This window comes from Pongo pygmaeus, chromosome 4 (genome assembly GCF_028885625.2).
Source record: "Pongo pygmaeus isolate AG05252 chromosome 4, NHGRI_mPonPyg2-v2.0_pri, whole genome shotgun sequence".
Classification (NCBI taxonomy): domain Eukaryota; kingdom Metazoa; phylum Chordata; class Mammalia; order Primates; family Hominidae; genus Pongo; species Pongo pygmaeus.
In genome coordinates this window covers 182,443,429-182,463,160 of record NC_072377.2, presented here as the reverse complement: position 1 = coordinate 182,463,160, position 19,732 = coordinate 182,443,429, and the positions used below count along the sequence as shown (strand labels likewise).

General features: G+C 47.1%; 1 protein-coding gene across 4 annotated transcripts; it reads right to left on the bottom strand.

Annotated features, from left to right (window-relative positions):
- Positions 1-16: 16 nt before the first annotated feature.
- KIAA1191 (KIAA1191 ortholog) lies at positions 17-17,974 on the bottom strand. Of its 4 annotated transcripts, none has more exons than XM_054487563.2 (9): positions 17,737-17,974; positions 15,949-16,056; positions 15,619-15,705; positions 11,698-11,876; positions 8,748-8,874; positions 4,579-4,703; positions 2,206-2,312; positions 1,877-2,019; positions 17-1,764 (listed from the first exon to the last, which is right to left on the bottom strand). In XM_054487563.2, the coding sequence occupies exons 3-9, from the start codon at positions 15,644-15,646 to the stop codon at positions 1,556-1,558; spliced, it is 918 nt and encodes a 305-aa protein (XP_054343538.1). In that variant the 5' UTR covers positions 15,647-15,705; positions 15,949-16,056; positions 17,737-17,974; the 3' UTR covers positions 17-1,555. The 4 variants fall into 4 exon arrangements, with proteins under 4 accessions (XP_054343538.1, XP_063521706.1, XP_054343539.1 ...); XM_063665636.1 differs by having other exon boundaries at positions 15,600-15,705; positions 17,737-17,959; XM_054487564.2 differs by lacking the exon at positions 15,619-15,705 and having other exon boundaries at positions 17,737-17,959.
- Positions 17,975-19,732: the final 1,758 nt, after the last annotated feature.

Here is a 19,732-nt window from a genome sequence, read left to right as displayed (position 1 = left end):
CAAAAAAATAGCCACATTTGAGAAAGTAGTAAGGATTTTTATTGTCAAAACAAGAGATCATAATAGAAGACACAAATAAATTAATTGTTCTCATAATTTTAGACTCCAGGGCCTCTCTATGGAAAGGCCAGCTTCTTATACAGACGAGGTACTATCCAAAACAAAAAACAGGTATTTGAGACAGTGTTCAAGACAATAACTGAACTTGTACACAGTGAAGAGAAATAAAAAGGTGGCTTCTGTATTTCCCTCCCTCAGTAAGGTTATGTGTTGCATAAAGGGATGAGGCTCATTTTGGTGAAAAATGCCTTCATACAGAAGATTTTGAATTCATTCACCTCCCCGCACAGGCGTTCCAGGCCCTGACCTGAACAAGGAAATCAAGTAAGTTAACACCACTGGCTTCACATGAACCTCAAGACTATTATCTAACTGTACCCACCATCTCCTTTACTTTACAAAAGTTTAATGTCCATTTACCTATACCAAATCAGTAGACTTAATTTTCTCTCTTAGGAAGTTTTTAACCAAATTAGAGCTAAATTAATCTCACTTGAAAGTGCAAGAAAGGCTCTGCTAGAGTAGTGTTTGTTCGGTGGCATAGAAGGAGGAGCCTGCCTCCCCCGGCACTGGCCTAAGAGGCCCCACATGAAGAACTAGCTGCAGGACAGTGATCCATTAGGTCTGCCAAAAAGCAGGGGGACTCAAGGTTCAGCCTAGAAAGAGGGGTCCCTGCCAAGTCTGGCTTTTACCTGTACCCAGGTCCCAAACAAATCTTGGGTCCCCTAACTGATAAAGCTGGAGCACAGCACCAGCCATCAACAGGCCCAAAGTCGTCTCAGCGAGTCAGTGAGCACCTCTAAGCCATGATTTGTCAATGCTCACATGGATAGTGGTAAAGGAATCAAGAAGCCTGGGTTTTGGAACAGCACAAACATTCTTTACCTAGTAAGCAGTGATCAAAGTTCTTACCTAGGGTAAATGATGAAAAAAATAGGTAATGAGGTCCCCATACACCCGTGCTGAGAATGAATATTAGTCTAACTTTAAAGCAGTACAAAATGGCTTCTTCCACACAACAAGGGCAAGCTTTGTATTAATGTTTCTCAAAAACCAATTACATCTCCAGCTCTAGCCTCAATTTAATAGGTTTTTTACTTTATTTATTTATTTATTGATGGAGTCTCGTTCTGTCGCCCAGGCTAGAGTGTAATGGCACGATCTCAGCTCAATACAACATCTACTTCCCGGGTTCAGGCGATTCTCCTGCCTCAGCCTCCCAAGTAGCTGGGACTATAGGTGCCCACCACCACGCCTGGCTAATTTTTGTATTTTTAGTAGAGACGGGGTTTCACCATGTTGGCCAGGCTGGTCTTGAACTCCTGACCTCAGGTGATCCACCTACCATGGCCTCCCAAAGTGCTGGGATTACAGGCGTGAGCCACCACGCCCAGCTGATTAAGTTTTTAAATATACCTTTCCTATGTCAAAGCCAAGGCAAAAGGGGAGTGGGGTGCAAGAAACCACCTTTACCAGAATCCCTGGAAAGAGGGCTCTAGAAGCCAGTGGGTGTGAGCACATTCAGGTCACGGGGTTTGAGGTTATGGGCCCGTGGTGGCTGTTTCTTTCCTTCCATCACTGGGATGTCCATCTTGGGCGGCTTCAACGCTGCTGGATCTTCAGCCATTCGGTTGGCCTGGGCACGTATCAGTTCCAATGGAGAGGGCTTCTGCACTCCTCGGTAGGCCTGGGTGGCAGAACTTCCTACAAAAGTGAACCAGAGTGCAAATGATTTCAAAACCAGTAGGCAGCTCCCGATACACAATATGGTAAGATGTCTGCCATGCCACTCTCTTTTTTGAAGGTGCTGCCTTACCAGAATCGTACTTCTGAAGGGATCTCGGTCCAAACAGGCTCCACTTATCTGACAAGTTTCTGTCCTTATCCCCACTTCCAGAGTCCATGGTGCTAGGATTTGGGCCAGGTAAGGCTGTGGAAGAACCAGAAGTGAACCAGCCCCTGGGAAAGAAAGAACAAAACGTATCCTAAAATACCTCTTCCTTCGCCCCTAGAAACGTCTCACACCAAAAGAACAGGGAACTATCCCTTCTCCCTCTGAAACCACAGGCTTAAATACAACCTCGTCTGCTACACGAGCTTTCCTGAAGCACGCGGGAACTCGGGAGGGCCACAGGAAGGGCTCACCTGGACCTCTGCTTAGGTGAAGAGTGCGGAGTGGTGCTTGGGGTGGACTGGGCTGATGCAGGCTGCCTCTCTTCTTTTGTTATCTCTCCACTCTGAAGCTTTAGTTTCTGCTCAGATGGGTAAGAAGAGAGACTTTTTAAAAATGAAAGCAAATTCCAAACAGCTAAGTCTAGGCATAAACAATTTGGTTCGCATTCTAACTTTAGGCAGAAGACATCTACAGGTGGAATGATTTCGGATGATCTAACAGGTAGTCCTTTGTTTTTACCACACTAGATGGAACTCCATCTCCTTAAAAAATGTGTTCATTCTACACTATATCATGAACATCCCTGTACTTAAAGCTTTACACTACAACTTTTACTTTCAGAAAAGTGAAGTAATTTCCCCACATTCTCCCAGACAGTAAAATGGAAGAGCCAGAACTCCAGCTGCCAGCCGCCTTGGCCTTTTAAGCAGGGCTTTAAGCTCTTGTCTCGCTGCCGCTCCTACCATGTACAAAGCCCTGCCATTCTCAGTCTCTCCAAGCCAGTACTCAGGCATGCTGCTTCTCTTCAGCTAAATGCTTCCTCTGAGGAGCCTGTTCCGTTCTCTCCTCCTTCTCTCCCATAGTCAGCCACTCTGGGTTCCCTCAGCACCGTGAGCATTCCTCTGACTCGCAGTCTAGTGGGGAGAGGCAGGTCTACATCTCAGCTCTTCTAGAGCAAGGTTCCCATGCTGTCTCCTCCCTCCAGGCCTGCCATGCCACTGCTTAGCCCAAGCTGCACGCCAAACAATGACCACGTTTGAATTTTCTCAAACACTCAACAGATCCATTCATGTAAGTTGACAATCTGTTACAAGATGTAAGTTACAGCTAATATTTCAGCCATGCTCATGTTCTACTCCTATGGGCAAGACACAGAAAATGGGTCAACCGAAGTCAATCCTACCATTATATAAGGTGAATCGCTCAAATAGAATTCTCACTGACCTATCCTGGAAAGTTCTCAGTTAAGGGTCAAAGGCTGATGGTGCCCCTCTCTGGAAGCATCTGTCTTGTTTGAAAGCTTAAACTGGCCACCAGCCCAAACCTGATTTCCTATAGCAGTTTTTAAACCTAGCTTGCAAAAGAATCATCTGGAATGCTCATTACAAAATGCAAACAGGGCCGGGTGCGGTGGCTCATACATGTAATCCCAGCACTTTGGGAGGCCAAGGCAGGTGGATCACATGAGGTCAGGAGTTCAAGACCAGCCTGGCCAACATGGTGAAACCCCATCTCTACTAAAAATCAGCCGGGCATGGTGGCACATGCCTGTAATCCTAGCTATTTGGGAGGCTGAGGTGGGAGGATCACTTGAACCCAGGAGGTAGAGGTTGCAGTGAGCCGAGATCACAACACTGTACTCCAGCCTAGGTGACTGCAAACAGGCCACAGTTTTATATCCCCATCCACGGGCCATCAGATCCGGGTTATTCCTCGTTATGTATAATGTATACCATGATTCTTTCCTGCATCTTGTGCTCTCCTCACCTTGCCCTCATCATACCCTGTTCAGAACTCTTAAAATAAAGCTTGGAACAAGCCTGGATTCTGACCCCCCCTTGCCTAAAGAAGCCAGCCCAAGTTTCTTAACTGTAATTGTGTCTCTTCACAATTTGCCCCTGACTTCCATATGAGCCCCTTCAGGAGCCAGATTTCCAGGCTGCTTTGGAATGAGGAGGAAGAAGCCAACAGGAAGTAAGGCATCAGGAGACTTGGGTTCGGGTACTATGACTGGCTGAATAGATGGCCTCGAACCTCAATCTCCTCATTTACAAAATATGCAGAAGAGCATCTGCCCCAAAAGGTGATTGTGAGGATGAAATGAATGCAAGTGCTTCACAGTCATAAAACACTATCCAGCATGAAGCAGTCTTCGCTGAAAGAAAGTCATTTGAAACTATTCATTCAAATACTTGGCTATCACTAAATTAACCCTTACCAAAATTCTTCACTTATAGAAATGAAATAGCAAAAACATTCCAATTCCACGTTTGATTTTAACTTGTTAAAATTAAATGCAGAGCATGATGTTCCTTTCCAGTTTAGCTGTTACCTCTGTTGAGGCTGCCCAGTTCTCCCCAAGATACTCCACATTTGCTTTATGGTTCATAAAGTACTCCTATGTATATGTAAGCCGAGGCTCTCACTTGATCCTGCTAACCAGAAGTAGGAAAACAGACATCCCACTGTATAGGTGGATAAGCAAAAACTACGAGGCTAAGAGCTCGGGAGCGAGACTAACTCCACAGCCCCCAACTAACTGAGCTGGTAACTTCGAAACCACAGCCACATTTCAAGCCATGAACACTGAAGGTTTTGTGTTTTGAAAGTTCCTAAGAGCTTACGTGGAGTGCTTCGGCCACTCGAAGGTACTTGGTCTCCTCGGTGGTGAGGCCCTTGTGGGGTGTGTAGCCAGCATCTCTCAGCCCTGCCTGTCGCTCAAAATGCTGAATGCTTTCCTGGGTCTGTTCTGGGAACAGAGGAGATGACAGTCATGCCCATTCCCCTCTCCCATCACAAAATAGGGAGGACAACATGGATATCTACTATTCTCCCCAGAAGCAAGAGACCACACTGACCATTCAAAGAAGAGGAGACTTTCCCCAGAGAGGCACCACAGCAGTAATTCTGAACCTCACAAAAGGCTCTCTAGCCAGAAGGAAGCCTTCCCTCACACCAAGCTGAAGAGGTTATTCCTAAAGGGACAGCTGAAGAACCTTGAGGTCAATACTGCCACCCGCCTCTTAGTTGTACATGGTGACATTTTCTTTGTATTTAGAAATGCAGCGTGGGGCTGGATGCAGTAGCTCACACCTGTAATCCCAGCACTTTGGGAGGACGAGGCAGGAGGATCACCTAAGGTCAGGAGTTCGAGTCCAGCCTGGCCAACGTGGAGAAACCCTGTTTCTGCTAAAAATACAAAATTAGCAGGGCGTGGTGGCTCATGCCTGTAATCCCAGCTACTTGGGAGGCTGAGACAGGAGAATTGCTTAAACCCAGGAGGCAGAGGTTGCAGTGAGCTGAGACCACGCCATTGCACTCCAGCCTGGGCAACAAGAGCAAAACTCCATCTCAAAAAAAAAAAAAAAAAAAAAAAAAGCCGGGCATGGTGGCGGGCGCCTGCAATCCCAGCTACTTGGGAGGCTGAGAAATGAGAATCGCTTGAACCTGGGAAGTGGAGGTTGCAATGAGCCAAGATTGTGCCACTGCACTCCAGCCTGGGCAACAGACTCTGTCTCAAAAAAAAAAAAAAAAAAAAAAAGAAAGAAAGAAAAAGAAATGCAGCATGGAGAAGGTGGCTGATATCCCGACACAGTAAAAATTCTTCAAATATAAAACTTTCTAAGAGAGATTCACCACTCTCGTCACCCACACAAAAACTTTTGCCAAAGAGAAACTGGCCACATTCAGGCTAAATGGCACCAAGGTACCATCCAGATTCAAACCAGATAGCCTGCCTTGAGCTAGCCAAAGTCTACTGATTGCACGTTTCTCCTGTGTGAAATGACCCATCCCGGTGCCTAGCACATACTCCACTCAACGTTCCTTCAGTCTGACTTGATTATCTCATAATCAATAAGTTAGTTCTGCTGTGGAATGAATAATGGCTGACTTGCTGCTTAATCTGTGCACAAACTACATAATACACTGTTACATACAGGAATGTGGCAGCTGTGGACCAAAAGACTAGATATCAGATGTCTTTTATGACTCAGTCATTCCTCTTCTAAGGAGGTATTTCCATTAGAAATAGAAGAAAAGAAAAAAACCTAAATGCATAAAGATGTTCTCCAGACTTACCAGGTACTCACTTGAAAATCTAAAAAGAAGGGATTTAATGAATTACAGTACACCAATACCAGGGATTTTTTTTTTTAATAGAGACAGGATCCCACTATGTTGCTCAGGCTGATTCTCAAACTCCTGGTCTCAAGCATTTCTCCTGCCTCGGCCTCCCAAAGTGCTGGGATTACAATCATGAGCCACTGCACCCAACTAATACCAGGAGTTTAAATGCGGCTTTCCCGCCCCGCTCCTCTCCCCCTGAACGGAGTCTTGCTCTGTTGCCCAGAGCTGGAGTGCAGTGGTGCGATCTCAGCTCACTGCAACCTCCGCCTCTCAGGTTCAAGCAATTCTCCTGCCTCACCCTCCGGAGTAGCTGGGATTACAGGCGTCCGCCACCACGCCCGGCTAGTTTTTGTATTTTTAGTAGAGACGGGGTTTCACCATGTTGGCCAGGCTGACCTCGTGATCCGCCCGCCTTGGCCTCCCAAAGGGCTGGGATTACAGCTGTGAGCCACCACACCCAGCCTTAATTGCTGCTTTTTAAAACCTAAGACTATAGCAACATCTAAAGTTCATGGCAGTATTAATTGGAAAAAAAAAATGGTATATTTACTATACCTGGAGTTATATAAAAATATGCATGTATGTGGAAGTGGGTAAACCAAATAAGTATGAGTGACATTCACATACAGGAGTGTCAGAATGTTCTGTATTGTTGGTAAACTTTTTTTTTTGAGACAAGAGTCTCGCTCTTACTGCCCAGGATGGAGTACAGCAGCAAGATACCAGCTCACTGCAACCTCTGCCTCCCGGGTTCAAGCGATTCTCTTGCCTCAGCCTCCAGAGTAGCTAGGATTACAGACGCACGCCACCACGCCCAGCAATTTTTGTATTCTTAGCAAAGAAAGGGTTTCACCATGTTGGCCAGGCTGGTCTCAAACTCCTGACCTCAAGTGATCCACCCACCTCGGCCTCCCAAAGCGCTGGGATTGCAGGCCTGAGCCACCGCCCCCGTGGGTAAACTATTTTCATTAAAGAAGTTACATTGTGCTAGCCGGGTGCGGTGGCTGAGGCAGGAGAATGGCGTGAACCCAGGAGGTGGAGCTTGCAGTGAGCCGAGAATGCGCCACTGCACCCCAACCTGGGCGAAAGAGCGAGACTCTGTCTCAAAAAAGAAAAAAAAAAAAGAAAAAAAAAAAAAGGCCGGGTACGGTGGCTCACGCCTGTAATCCCAGCACTTTGGGAGGCCGAGGCGGGCGGATCAAGAGGTCTGGATATCCAGACCATCCTGGCTAACAAGGTGAAACCCCATCTCTACTAAAAATACAAAAATTAGCCAGCATGGTGGCGGGCGCCTGTAGTCCCAGCTACTCGGGAGGCTGAGGCAGGAGAATGGTGGAGCTTGCAGTGAACCGAGATCGCGCCACTGCACTCCAGCCTGGGCGACAGAGCAAGACTCCGTCTCAAAAAAAAAAAAAGTTACATTGTGCTAAAAGAACAATGAATAAGTTTTGTAACACTGCTAGAACACATCCTCGAGCTTGTAAAATAAAAATAGTGTTGCTGATTCAACAGATGTGAATAAGAAAATCAAAGTATAGGTGGGGCGTGATGGCTCACACCTGTAATCCCAGCACTTTGGTTGGCCTAGGCAGGCAGATCACCGGGTCAGGAGTTTGAGACCATCCTGCCCAACAGAGTGAAACCCCATCTCTACTAAAAATACAGAAATTAGCCAGGCATGGTGGCAGGCGCCTGTAGTCCCAGCTACTCCAGAGGCTGAGGCGGGAGAATTGCTTGAACCCGGGAGGCGAAGGTTGTGGTGAGCTGAGACCACAGCATTGCACTCCAGCCTGGGTGACAGAGTGAGACTCTGTCTCAAAAAAAAAAAAAAAGAAGAGAAACCAAAGTAAGAGTTTGGACCTTTGGTTCTTGGTGAATTCACTAGGAATTGCCCAGGACAAACTGATGCCCTCCTGGAGAAGATAAACAAGGGCTTCTGACTTCAAAAATGAACCAACCAAGGAGAACCTCTATGTACCTTACCCTGGTAGGGGCACAACTGCTGACAAAGCAGAGGCATATATCTAATTGTTAACTTCCCACAGCAACCTGTACAGCCCTCCAGAATGAAGAAGTTTAGTTAGCTTGTGATAAGGTTAAAAAAAAATCCAAGTTCTCATATCAGGTTTCATTAGGATGACCAATCATACGTTCTTAAGACTAAAGACACTTGGACCTGGTCCTCTTCCTGGTAGACCAACTTTGAGCTGTTTTAAAAAAAAAAAAAACTGGGGCAAGTGGGAAATGCCTGGATGTTTCGCCTTCTCCAGCAGAGCTTGAAACAGTAACAGCAGCAGCTGCCAGCCACTGAGCACTGGGCCCTCTGATCCTCACCTCAACCTGCCAGTGAAATTCCCCATTTTAGAGCAGGGCAGTCTCTGTAGTTAAGTAGCTTGCCCAAGGTCACAGTGACAGAGCTGGGAAAATGAGATTTTATCAACAAAGCAGCAGGAATGCACCTAAATCAGATAAGATGCTTAACATTTGGCAAATCTTCCACTTAATAAATGGAGCTTCAATACTGACATGATTCAGCAGCCAAACTGACATTTGTTAGGATAAGGTAAGGCGAGCGTGTTGCAGAATCATCTCCCATCAGCTTGTAGGAAGCCTCAACTCTTCCCTGCCCCTATGGCACTCTACTCTGAGGGTGAAGAGTGCTTACTTGTGATCAGAGAATTCATGATGACATGGGTAGCTTTAGCCTTCACCACTGGGACCTTGTCCACACTGTCAATGGCCGATGACAGGGTCATGGCAGGGGAGGGTAGACTGGCCTCTCCTTCCTCCACCTGTTCAAGAGAGGTACAGTACAGAAGCACTTAGGCAAGGCAGGGGAGTCACACACCTAAACTTACTCCTTTGGGGAGGAAGTTACTGAAATAACATTAATCTGGTAAGTGAGGAAATCATTGAAGGGAGGAGTTGGTCATCTCCACCCAGCTAGATGGGTATTATCTATAGAGACAACAAAGAAAGACATTAGGTGAATAGTTTACATTTATAAAGGTGGGAAAGCCAGAATTTGAAGCTCTGACGTCTACTACCTTCCCAGACTATGATCTTCCAATAGACTACAGTACTATGCCCTAAGAATGCAGCAGAAATGCTTATTACGAAGAACTGACCACATCCCAGGCACTGTGCTAGATCTTAATTGATGAGAACACTGGCTACGTGGTTCTGACCCTGTGCCAGCCATTAGAACAGACTGCCGGGCTCCACCTCAGAGTTTGATTCAGTAGGTCCCGGTTAGTCTGGGGTGGAGTTCAAGAATTTGTTTCTAATAAATTCCCAGGTGTTACTGATGCTGCCGGTCCCAAGACCACACCTTGAGGACCACTGCTCCCAAGGTTCAAGTAATGGTCTTTTGAAACAAACAAAAAAATCTACTTAGCTCCTCATTTTCAACATGCAAGAGCTGGCAGCCTCCACCTTCTGCAATCGAAACACCTGATACCTTGCTCAGGCCTAGCAGGGAGGAGAGAACAAGACTTATTCTTTATTCTGTGCTTGTCTGGAAGAACTGAGAAGAAAGTAAGATGGTTGAAAAAAAGCGGGGACAGATAAAAAGTAATGAAAAATGTTGTATCCTTACTACAAAACAGAATTTATACCTTTAAGCTGTGACCTTGAGTAAAACTTGAGCCTGTTTCCTTACTGGGAAGGCGGTTGATTCCTAACATGGGGAGAGTCAGGGCAAATGAAAGATCACGTGCGATGAGTCAAGCAGAGCTCTCCTTTGGAGCAGCTGTTCCAAGCCGTCAGCTGTTCCGGCTGAGGCCCAGAAGAAACCTGGAAGCCCGCTCATCCCTTGCCTTGTGGAGCCATCAGCAGGGTGTGTGGCCTGGGAAGCGCCACCAGAAGCCCTGCTCACCTCCTGCTCTGGACCCTAAAGCCCACTGCTCTGACGTCACAGGCAAGCTGCAGCAAGCCTTTTCTCCTTGCACTTTTGCTACCTGTTACATGGAATACTCTCTCCTGAACAACTGACTGGGTCATATTTCAGTAGATAATTGATGGAGGGAATATCCCCCAGAGCTGTAGGGGGCACTTTCTTAGAAAGGAGCTTTCTGCCCTGAGAGTCTATTGGAGGCAGGGGGAAAAACACTCCTTAGAAAGAATCAAATATGGCTCTACTAAGAGAAAGTTAAGCAGGGAGCCCACGGTCATAATTTCAGCTACACAGCTAATACACAATGTGCCAACCCTTTACATCCCCTGACTGAATCCCCACAACACCACTATGACATAAGGTATTCCCAACTCTCAGAGGGAGACACTGGGGCTCAGGGTAAAGTTGTGTGCCCAAGGTCTTGCTAGAACAGACCACCTGGGACTCACACCCAGGCCTATTTCAGTGGACCCTTACTGTGTACTGCCTGTCAGGCCCTGAGCTATCATGTGGCTCAAAGTTCAGAGAAACTGTAGCTACAGGTTAAACAGCCTTATGTGAACTTGGCGGGCCTACTTTATTAAGGCAACAGTCTAGCCTTTCTTGTATTCTTGGTGGCTGGAGAGTCAGAGGGGAGAGAGTCCCTGAGGTCGGGAAGCAGAGGCTCCAATAATGCGAACCTACGAAACTAGACTGCATGAAGGACTGTGAGGTGTGTTCGGAAGGGCCTTAGGAAGGAGGCAGTTCTTACAGAGGATGGCCGTGGGCAAAGGCAGCTGAGGCTGGAGAAACAGCATGAGGAGAGGTACAGCATGTGTTCAAGAAAGGGCCAATTTTTTTCCCCAATCACAAAATGAGCACTTTTTGGGAATCTATGCCAGGCCATTGGCTGGATCCTGCAGATAAGAGTACAAACCTAGACATGGCCCCTGTCCTCAGGAAGCTAATGGAGGGTGAGAAAGCAATGCAGGGATGACGACGGGGACCATGGTACCGTGGGGAGCTCAGAGTGAGAGGTGATGGCCTTATCAGGAGGACGGAGATGTCAGGAAAACTGTCACAGAAGAGACTTTTGAGCTAAGACTTAAAGGATACCAGTTTTCAGGCAAATGGAGTGGGAGAAAAGGTGAGAGGACAGGATGCGGATAGCAAACATCCTAAACAATCAGGGCAGTGTGAGCCAAAAACTGACAGGCAGCAAATACGCTGCTAAGTGCAAGAATTTCAGGTAACTTGCATGGTTCAAGCACTGGGTAGGGGAGCTGGGGAGATGCAGGCAGGACTTAGATCACATGGACTGTGGATCATGCTGAGCTTGGATTTAGCTCTGTGGGGAATATGAAGAGTCTCAGGAGCAGACAAGGCCATTCTAGTTTTGAATTAAAAAGAAAAAAAAAAGGAGGGAGATTTAAAAAACCATCTATTGGGTACACTGTACACTATTCGGGTGACGGGTGCACTAAAAGCTCAGACTTCACCACTATACAATTATCCATGCGAACAACACCTCGGGTAACCCTAAAGCTACTGATTTTTTTTTTAACAAAATAAATAAAATCTTAAAAAAGAAAAAAAGACAGCTGTAACTGAGGCACAGAAAACACATACAGGGAGTGGTTGCTGCCCAGTTCCATGGGCACAGGGAGCCACTGAAGGCTTCTGGAGCAGAGGAAGGACAAAGGGGTTGCGTATGCCAGAAGTGGCCAGCACGGTCAGATACCTTGGCGAGGTGCTGATACTTGCGCTCTGGAATCACTGGCTTCCAAGGGACGCTGCCCATGTCCGATGGAGGAGGAGTCATGGGCGCAGGGTCCTCGAGGGTATCATCATAGCTGAGTGCCCGGCGGTATATCCCGATGGGCAGGGACATCTTGCCTAGAGGCCCACTAGCCTCAAGAGCTAAGAACAGAGACACCTGTCAAGACAGGTTCAGCAACTGGACATACTAGCAGCTTTAAATTAATCTGCAGGAAGGAAAGCTCTGAAATACTCTTGTTCTTGAACAGAGCAAAATAGCTTGTTTTGAAGTAGCTAATCCCATCCAGGAAAGGCAGTGGTACCAATCCCTTCCTCTATGCCTGACACCTTGGGTGGTCCACTTAACCCACTCAGCCGTCCTAATCCTTTTTTTTTATTTGTTTAGAGACACAGTCTATGTTGCCCAGGCTGGAGTGCAGCGGCACGATCACGGCTCACTGCAGGCTCAACCTCCTGGGCTCAAGTGCCTCAGCCTAGCGAGTAGTTGGGATTATAGGCATGTGCCACCACATCCAGCTAATTTTCATGGATCAGGAAACCTGAAGTTCCATTTAAAGGTACTTGACCACAACTTCAAAATACAGTTTGGAATCAAAACCCAAACCTATCTGATGTCAAAGCTGTGTCCTTTATGCCACAGAAGCCACCCCCTACTGCAATACTAAGGATCTCAGTTCATGCAAGACTGAGGATATGAAATGACCGAGGATACGAAGTTCTCATTCCCATTTCATAGATGAGGAAACTAAGGCCTAGGGGTAAAGTGACCTTCCCAAGTTCATTCAGAAAAATGGCTACCTGGGGCTCAGCCAAGTTCTGTGAATCCTCTACCTTCCTTTCCTCACCAAAGAAAACACCAGCACTACAAGAAATGTTGTCTGGCATCATCTGTAGTTTCATCTGTTCTGTATGATTTATTTAAACAGTAGAGTCACTTTCCATCACAGAAATTATTGACAACCACTCTCACAAACCACCACCAGCTGATCCTGCCATTCCTGTCCACTGGAACTGACGCCCAGCATGTCCGGTTGTGATGCAGCCACCCCATTGAAGGGCACTCTCGGCTGTGCCAGACCAGGGAGCCAAGTTCATTGTGTTTGGTTTGCTAATCCTTGCATATCAGAACTAATGTCCAGAGCCTACCTGAAAGGTGACATTTTCCTGTGGCTAAAATCATATAATAACACTAAGACATCAACCTGCCTGGCAATAAGTCCAAAACCACAAAAGATTTCATTTAAACGGCAAGGGGACCAAGCAGCTATCATTATTATTACTATTGCTATTAGTAATAATTAACAAAACCATGGAAATAAAAAGAGGATTAGAGGTTGCCAGGGAGTGGGTGGGGGGGAGTGAGGATACGACTGCTAATGGTATGAGGTTTTCCTTTGGAGGTTATGAAAACGTACTGCAGTTTGGACGGGTGTGGTGGCTCACGCCTGTAGTCCCAGCACTTTGGGATGCTGATGTGGGTGGATCACCTGAGGTCAGGCGTTCTGGCCTAGCCAACATGGTGAAACCCCATCTCTACTCAAAATACAAAAATTAGCCAGGCGTGGTGGTACGTGCCTGTAGTCCCAGCTACTTGGGAGACTGAGGCAGGAGAATTGCTTGAACCCAGGAGGCGGAGGTTGCAGAGAGCCAAGATCGCGCCACTGCATTCCAACCTAGGCAACAGAGTGAGATTCCATCTCAAAAAAAAAAAAAAAGAAAAGAAAAGAAAATGTACTGCAATTGATAGTAGTGTTGTTTGCACAACCCAGTGAATATACTGAAAATCACAACATTGTTCACTTTCAATGGGTGAATTTTATGATATGTGCATTACATCTCAAACACACACACAAGCAAATAATAATTACTAAGTCTTCCTCCTTGCTAGACAATTATATCCCTCATCTTATCTAATCCTCATTAAGCAGATATTCTTCCCATTTTCAAATTTTCCATTTTCACAATCAACTTGCCCAATATCACCTAGCTTGAAAGAGTGCACTGGGAACTGGAACACAGACCTGAGCCGATGCACACACTCTGCATGCAACACGCTACAAAGCATTCACTGAATGGGCACAACCCCATGGCTCGCGATGGCTACACGGAGTTTATGGTAATCACAGCAACAATGAAAGACAAACTAAAACAGAGCTGATGATGTTAAGACTAGAGATGGATCTATACTGGGGAATACGGGAGACTTGGGGAGCAATTTCAAAAACATCTTAAAGACTCCTACTGAACAGCCATCCTAAAACCAATAAAGTCAGCTAGTATTTACTGGAAAATATGTTCGTATAAAGACAGACCAAATGCATTCTGGGCAGTAAATACATATTTATCACTGATTTTTAACTCCTGTTTTTACATATTTTGTTTAATCTTCACAACCCTGAGCAGTAGGAACCATCATCTTTCTTCGTCATCATACTTTACCGAGAATCAGAAATTAAGCGATTAAGATGTAATTAAAAATCACTTTCCTTTCTCATGAAACAATTCAAGTAGTCATCAATGGTGTCAATAACCCAGAACTTGACTCATTAAGGGTTGCTGTGAGCATTTTCATGATTAAGTTAAATCTGCCATTTAAGCAGGCTGGTGCCTTTTTACCAAGACTTCCATCCCACCTCCCCATCACCCCCAAAAAGGTGAGTTTAATCACTTTGGTACATACTACAAGAACTGCACAACTTATTCTGAATTATTATTTGATAACTAGGAAAGTAACAAACTTGTCATAATACCCTTAAATGAAGTGACTATTTAAGTTAAAGTTTCATACTATGGCTGAGCAGCTAATAAAATATTTAAATGATGCCAATCTAAGGCTAGGCGCGGTGGCTCACACCTGTAATCCCAGCACTTTGGGAGGCCAAGGCGGAAGGATCACCTGAGGTCAGGAGTTTGAGACCAGCCTGGCCAACATGGAGAAACCCTGTCTCTATTAAAAATACAAAAATTAGCCAGGCGTGATGGCAGGCAGCTGTAATCCCAGCTACTCGAGGCTGAGGCAGGAGAATCACTTGAGCCCAGGAGGTAGAGGTTGCAGTGAGCTGAGATCACACCACTGCATTCTAGCCTGGGCAGCAGAGTGAGACCCCATCTCAAAAATAAAATAAAACTGGCCAGGCGTGGTGGCTCACACCTGTAATCCCAACACTTTGGGAGGCTGAGGCAGGAGGATCACAAGGTCAGGAGTTCCACCGGGCACGGTGGCTCACACCTGTAATCCCAGCACTTTGGGAGGCCAAGGTGGGTGGATCACAAGGTCAGGAGATCAAGACCATCCTGGCTAACACGGTGAAACCCCGTCTCTACTAAAAATAGAAAAAATTAGCCAGGCGTGGTGGTGGGCGCCTGTAGTCCCAGCTACTTGGGAGGCTGAGGCAGAAGAATGGCGTGAACCCGGGAGGCAGAGCTTGCAGTGAGCCGAAATCGCGCCACTGCACTCCAACCTGGGCGACAGAGCAAGACTCTGTCTCAAAAAAAAAAACAAAAAAACGTCAGGAGTCCCAGATCAGCCTGGCCAATATGGTGAAACCCCGTCTCTACAAAAAATACAAAAATTAGCTGGGTGTGGTGGCGGGCACCTGTAATCCCAGCTATTGGGGAGGCTGAGGCAGGAGAATGGCTTGAACCCAGGAGACAGAGGTTGCAGTGAGCCGAGATTGTGCCACTGCACTCCAGCCTGGGCAACAGAGCAAGACTCCATCTCAAAAAAATAAAATAAAATAAAATAAGCCAATCTATTAAGTCTAAATACTCGCTTGGTAGCAGAGATTAACCATTAATATATAGTTCAGATAAAATGGTTTCTGTCTAGCTTAAAACATTAATAAGGGCAAAACATGATTTTACCAAAAAGAATTAAGTTTACCAGGCACTTCTGGTTGTCTTGAAGCCATTGAAAGACTGAGATCCAGGTGCTTTTTCTATACAGAATTCCGAGCTGAGTCCCTGCCACCTAATAAAATAACAAAGGGCATTTTCTTATGGTGAGCAGCACCAATGCTGTTCTTCTGACAGGCACACAGAATTGTACGGCTTGTTTACAAGGTTGAAACACACATACAAGAGCCAGTGGGTGACAAACATGCCAGTGAAAAAAGAAGGATAAAGTCAAAGGTCTCACCACACCTGTGGCTGATCTTAACACCTGTGAGATGACAGAGCTAAGACGCCATACATGGTGAAAAAGTCACCTTACCACAGTGAAATGATGTGACGACTAAGCTGACAGACAGATGTTAATGAGGAACATGGTCCAGCTGCTGCAAAGTAGCAAAGCTTCCCAGGAAGAGTCCATCCAGAGGTTCTAATAACAACAAACAGCCAGCATTGGAACAGCCCGTCAGAGTCTGCCAAACACTTGTTTATTCCCCACAACAACCTTGCTCATTTCATTTTCTTAACTCACAGCAAGCAGCTAGATACTACAGTAGGGAAATTTGCTCTTTATAACTAACACTATAAACTATTTACAGCGTTTATCTTGTCTTTTAATCCTTGCAGCAAGATGGCAAAGCAGATATTATTTATCCCAATCCCATTTTTTTTTTTTTTTTTTGAGACATAGTCTCACTCTGTCGCCCAGGCTGGAGTGCAGTGGCACGATCTTGGCTCACTGCAAGCTCCGCCTCCCGGGTTCACGCCATTCTCCTGCCTTAGCCTCCCAAGTAGCTGGGACTACAGGCGCCCGCCACCACGCCTGGCTAATTTTTTGTATTTTTAGTAGAGATGGGTTTTCACCGCACTCGCCAGGATGGTCTTGATCTCCTGACCTTGTGATCCGCCCACCTCGGCCTCCCGAAGTGCTGGGATTACAGGCGTGAGCCACCGCGCCCGGCCCCAATTTTTTTTTTAAGCTATCTCTTACAGAAAGGCTATCCCAAATTTAAAGAGAAGGAAACTGGCCGGGTGCGGTAGCTCACGTCTGTAATCCCAGCATTTTGGGAGACCCAGGCGGGCAGATCACTTGAGGTCAGGAGTTCGAGACTAGCCTGGCCAACATGGTGAAACCCCGTCTCTACTAAAAATACAAAAATTAGCCGGGCATGGTGGCGGGCGCCTGTAATCCCAGCTACTCGGGAGGCTGAGGCAGGAGAATAGCTTGAACCCGGGAGGCAGAGGTTGCAGTGAGCCGAGATCGAGCCACTGCACTCCAGCCTGGGCGACGGAGTGAGACTCGGTCTCAAAAATAAAAATTAAAAAAATTAAAAATTTTTAAAAATAATAATAAAGAGAAGGAAACTAAAAATCAGAGGAGTTAAGTAAATTTGTCCACGGTCACAGATAAGTGTTCCGTGTGCAAGGTAGGTAGTTTCATGCCCAGTTTACAGGGGAGTTAAAACGAGGGCCTGAGAAAGTTACTGTATTGTTTTCCAGCTTGCTACACCGTCCCTCTATCCCGATAGGACTCAGACAGAGCAAACCAGTTATTGATAGTTCTTCACTAACGAGCATCGCAAAGGCCGAATTCAGCCATCCTCCCAGTCCAGGGAGCATTCCCGCCCCAGACACGTCCCCTTCCCCTTTCCCTTTCCCTGTGCCCCCATCCCCTAGCTCACCGTCCCTCTGCCTCTCCTTCACAATATACAAGACGGTGCCGCCAGGATATGAAAGGCCGGCTGCTTCACCCACCCCTCCAGGCTAAGATTAGGGCCAGGACCCTAGCCGAAGGCGGGGTGTGGGGAGATGAGGTTGAGGACAAGCCGCGGGGGCTCGGGCTGGGCTGGTCCCACGAAGCGGAGGGGAAGCCCGTACGGGAGCTGCAGGGCATCCCCTGAGAGGAGCCCCATTACGGAGACCCCAGAGAGCAGAGCCAGGGAGGCAAGAGGCGACCCAGCCGAGCTCGGAGCCGGGATGAAGGGTTAAGAGGTGCGGGGAGAGGGGAGTGGCTTGGAGGGGCCCCGAAATCGGGCCTCGCCGGAAGCGCCCCTCCTGATCGGCAGAGAACGCAGCCCCAAGGGAGGGCCCAGGCTCGCCATCTGTTCACCTGTGATCCTGCTGCCGCGGGACTGCCTGCGGCCCGGAGTCCGGCACTAAAAAGGTTCCGAGGGCCCACGTCTCCCGAGAGGCTGTGGCGCAGTCTGGACCCAAGCCATGGTGAGAGCGGCGGCGATTTCGAAGGTCCCCAAGACCCACTAGGCAGCAGTACCCACCCAGCGGGCAGGCAGCACTGCAGATAAAGCCTCCGGAGACCGCGGGATCTCGCGCGAGACTTGGCCCAGCGGAGCACAGGGCATGCTGGGAGTTGTTGTCCACGATCGCGAGACTCGCCCCCTCCCCACGCCCTTCGCTGCCCAGCGAGTTGTGGAGCCGCAGCTCCGAGTGTGGAATCCGCCAGCCCCGAGAGGAAACGCCACACTTCACCACCACTTCCTCAGCGCGTGTGCTGTGCCTGGGTCCGTGACAAGCTAAGGGAAGACGGAGGTAGCATAGTAAAAGGACACCCACAAACCCAAGCCCTCAAGGCTCAAAAAGGGCTGCCAAGTGCGAGCACTTGTCATCCTGTTTTTCCCACTTCACAGAGGTGAAGCTGAGACTGGGAGAGATGAGAAGTCACTTCGATTAACAAGCGGTGCAGTGAGCACGGACTGTCTCCCAAAACAGCGGGGTTAGGCAGGGTTCATACTAGTAGCTGAACCAAAAAAAGGAACCGACCTCACCTGCCTCCCCTAGGGAAGGCGATCCTAATATCATTTCTCTTTTACATTAAGGAAAGTGAGGCTTAGAGGCGCCAGCTGAGGTGTCAGTCACATCCTGAAGGAAGACTTCTCTTATCCCTGAAGGGTTCACAAAGAAGGCGAAGCAACGAAGTTAAAGCAGAATTTGCAAAAATCTATCCACGTTTCTACCCCAGTCCAAAGCTCGCCGTCAAAACTCTTCTCAGGAGGGCTATGATTGTTGGTGCGGGGTGAATGTCACATTTAGATTTCAGCATTTGAGGCTTCCAGCCATACTGACAGAACTGAGAGGCCTTGCTCATGCAACTTGAAACTTAAGCGCTGTTTCCAGACCAGGGTGCTTGAGTGCACTAAGAATTAAAGTCTTTGATGAATTATATAATTAGCTTATGAACAGCACAATTACATTGCAGTATAATTGTGTGTATATGTGTGCGTGTGTGTGTGTTAATGGTGTTCCTTTGTTAATTTGGAGCTTTTAAAATATGCCATATTTTTTAACCTCTGTGGAAGCAAAGCTGGCACCTTGCTCTTTATCCACCACAGGAACGGATGTATATCACCTCTCAGAAAAGGAAGAAATAGCACTTTGCACCCTTATGTAGATCATAAGGTGGGATCATCTCATTTATTTCTTAGCCACAAATACATGAAAACTTAAGACTTTCCTGGAAGTTACTATTTGATTAAAACAACTTTATCTGGCTGGGCACGGTGGTTCACGCCTGTAATCCCAACACTTTCAGAGGCTGAGGCGTTCGAGACCATCCTGGCCAACATGGCGAAACCCCGTCTCTACTAAAAATACAAAAATCAGCCAGGCTTAGTGACAGGTGCCTGTAATCCCAGCTGCTCTGGAGACTGAGGCAGGAGAATCGCTTGAACCTGGGAGACGGAGGCTGCAGTGACCTGAGATCACACTACTGCACTCCAGCCTGGGCTACAGAGTGAGACTCCATCTCAAAAAAAAAAAAAAGAAAAGAAAAAAACTTTATCCCTGATATTTGTGGTACCAGTGTCTGAAGCTGTCATGGTCTTGGTGCATAGCACCTATGTGAGAGCACCTATTTCTTTTCCACAAATAATAGACTGTAAACATTTTTTTTTTTTTTTTTTTGAGACAGGGTCTCACTCTGTTGCCCAGGCTGGAATGCAGTGGCGCAATCTCGGCTCACAGTAACCTCTGCCTCCCAGTTTCAAGCGATTCTCCTGCCTCAGTCTACCGAGTAGCTGGGACTACAGGCGCCTGCCACCACGCCCGGCTCCACGCCCGGCTAATTTTTTGGATTTTCAGTAGAGATGGGG

What these genes read in the sequence shown, in the direction of transcription:
- KIAA1191 (XM_054487563.2), bottom strand. Translation starts at nt 15,646, where the DNA reads ATGGCTTCAAGACAACCAGAAGTGCCTG. An exon ending in CATGAATTCTCTGATCACAA is followed by an intron (nt 4,704 to 8,747) that starts GTAAGCACTCTT and finishes CTCTGTTCCCAG; the next exon opens with AACAGACCCAGGAAAGCATT. An exon ending in GAGTGGCCGAAGCACTCCAC is followed by an intron (nt 2,313 to 4,578) that starts GTAAGCTCTTAG and finishes CCATCTGAGCAG; the next exon opens with AAACTAAAGCTTCAGAGTGG.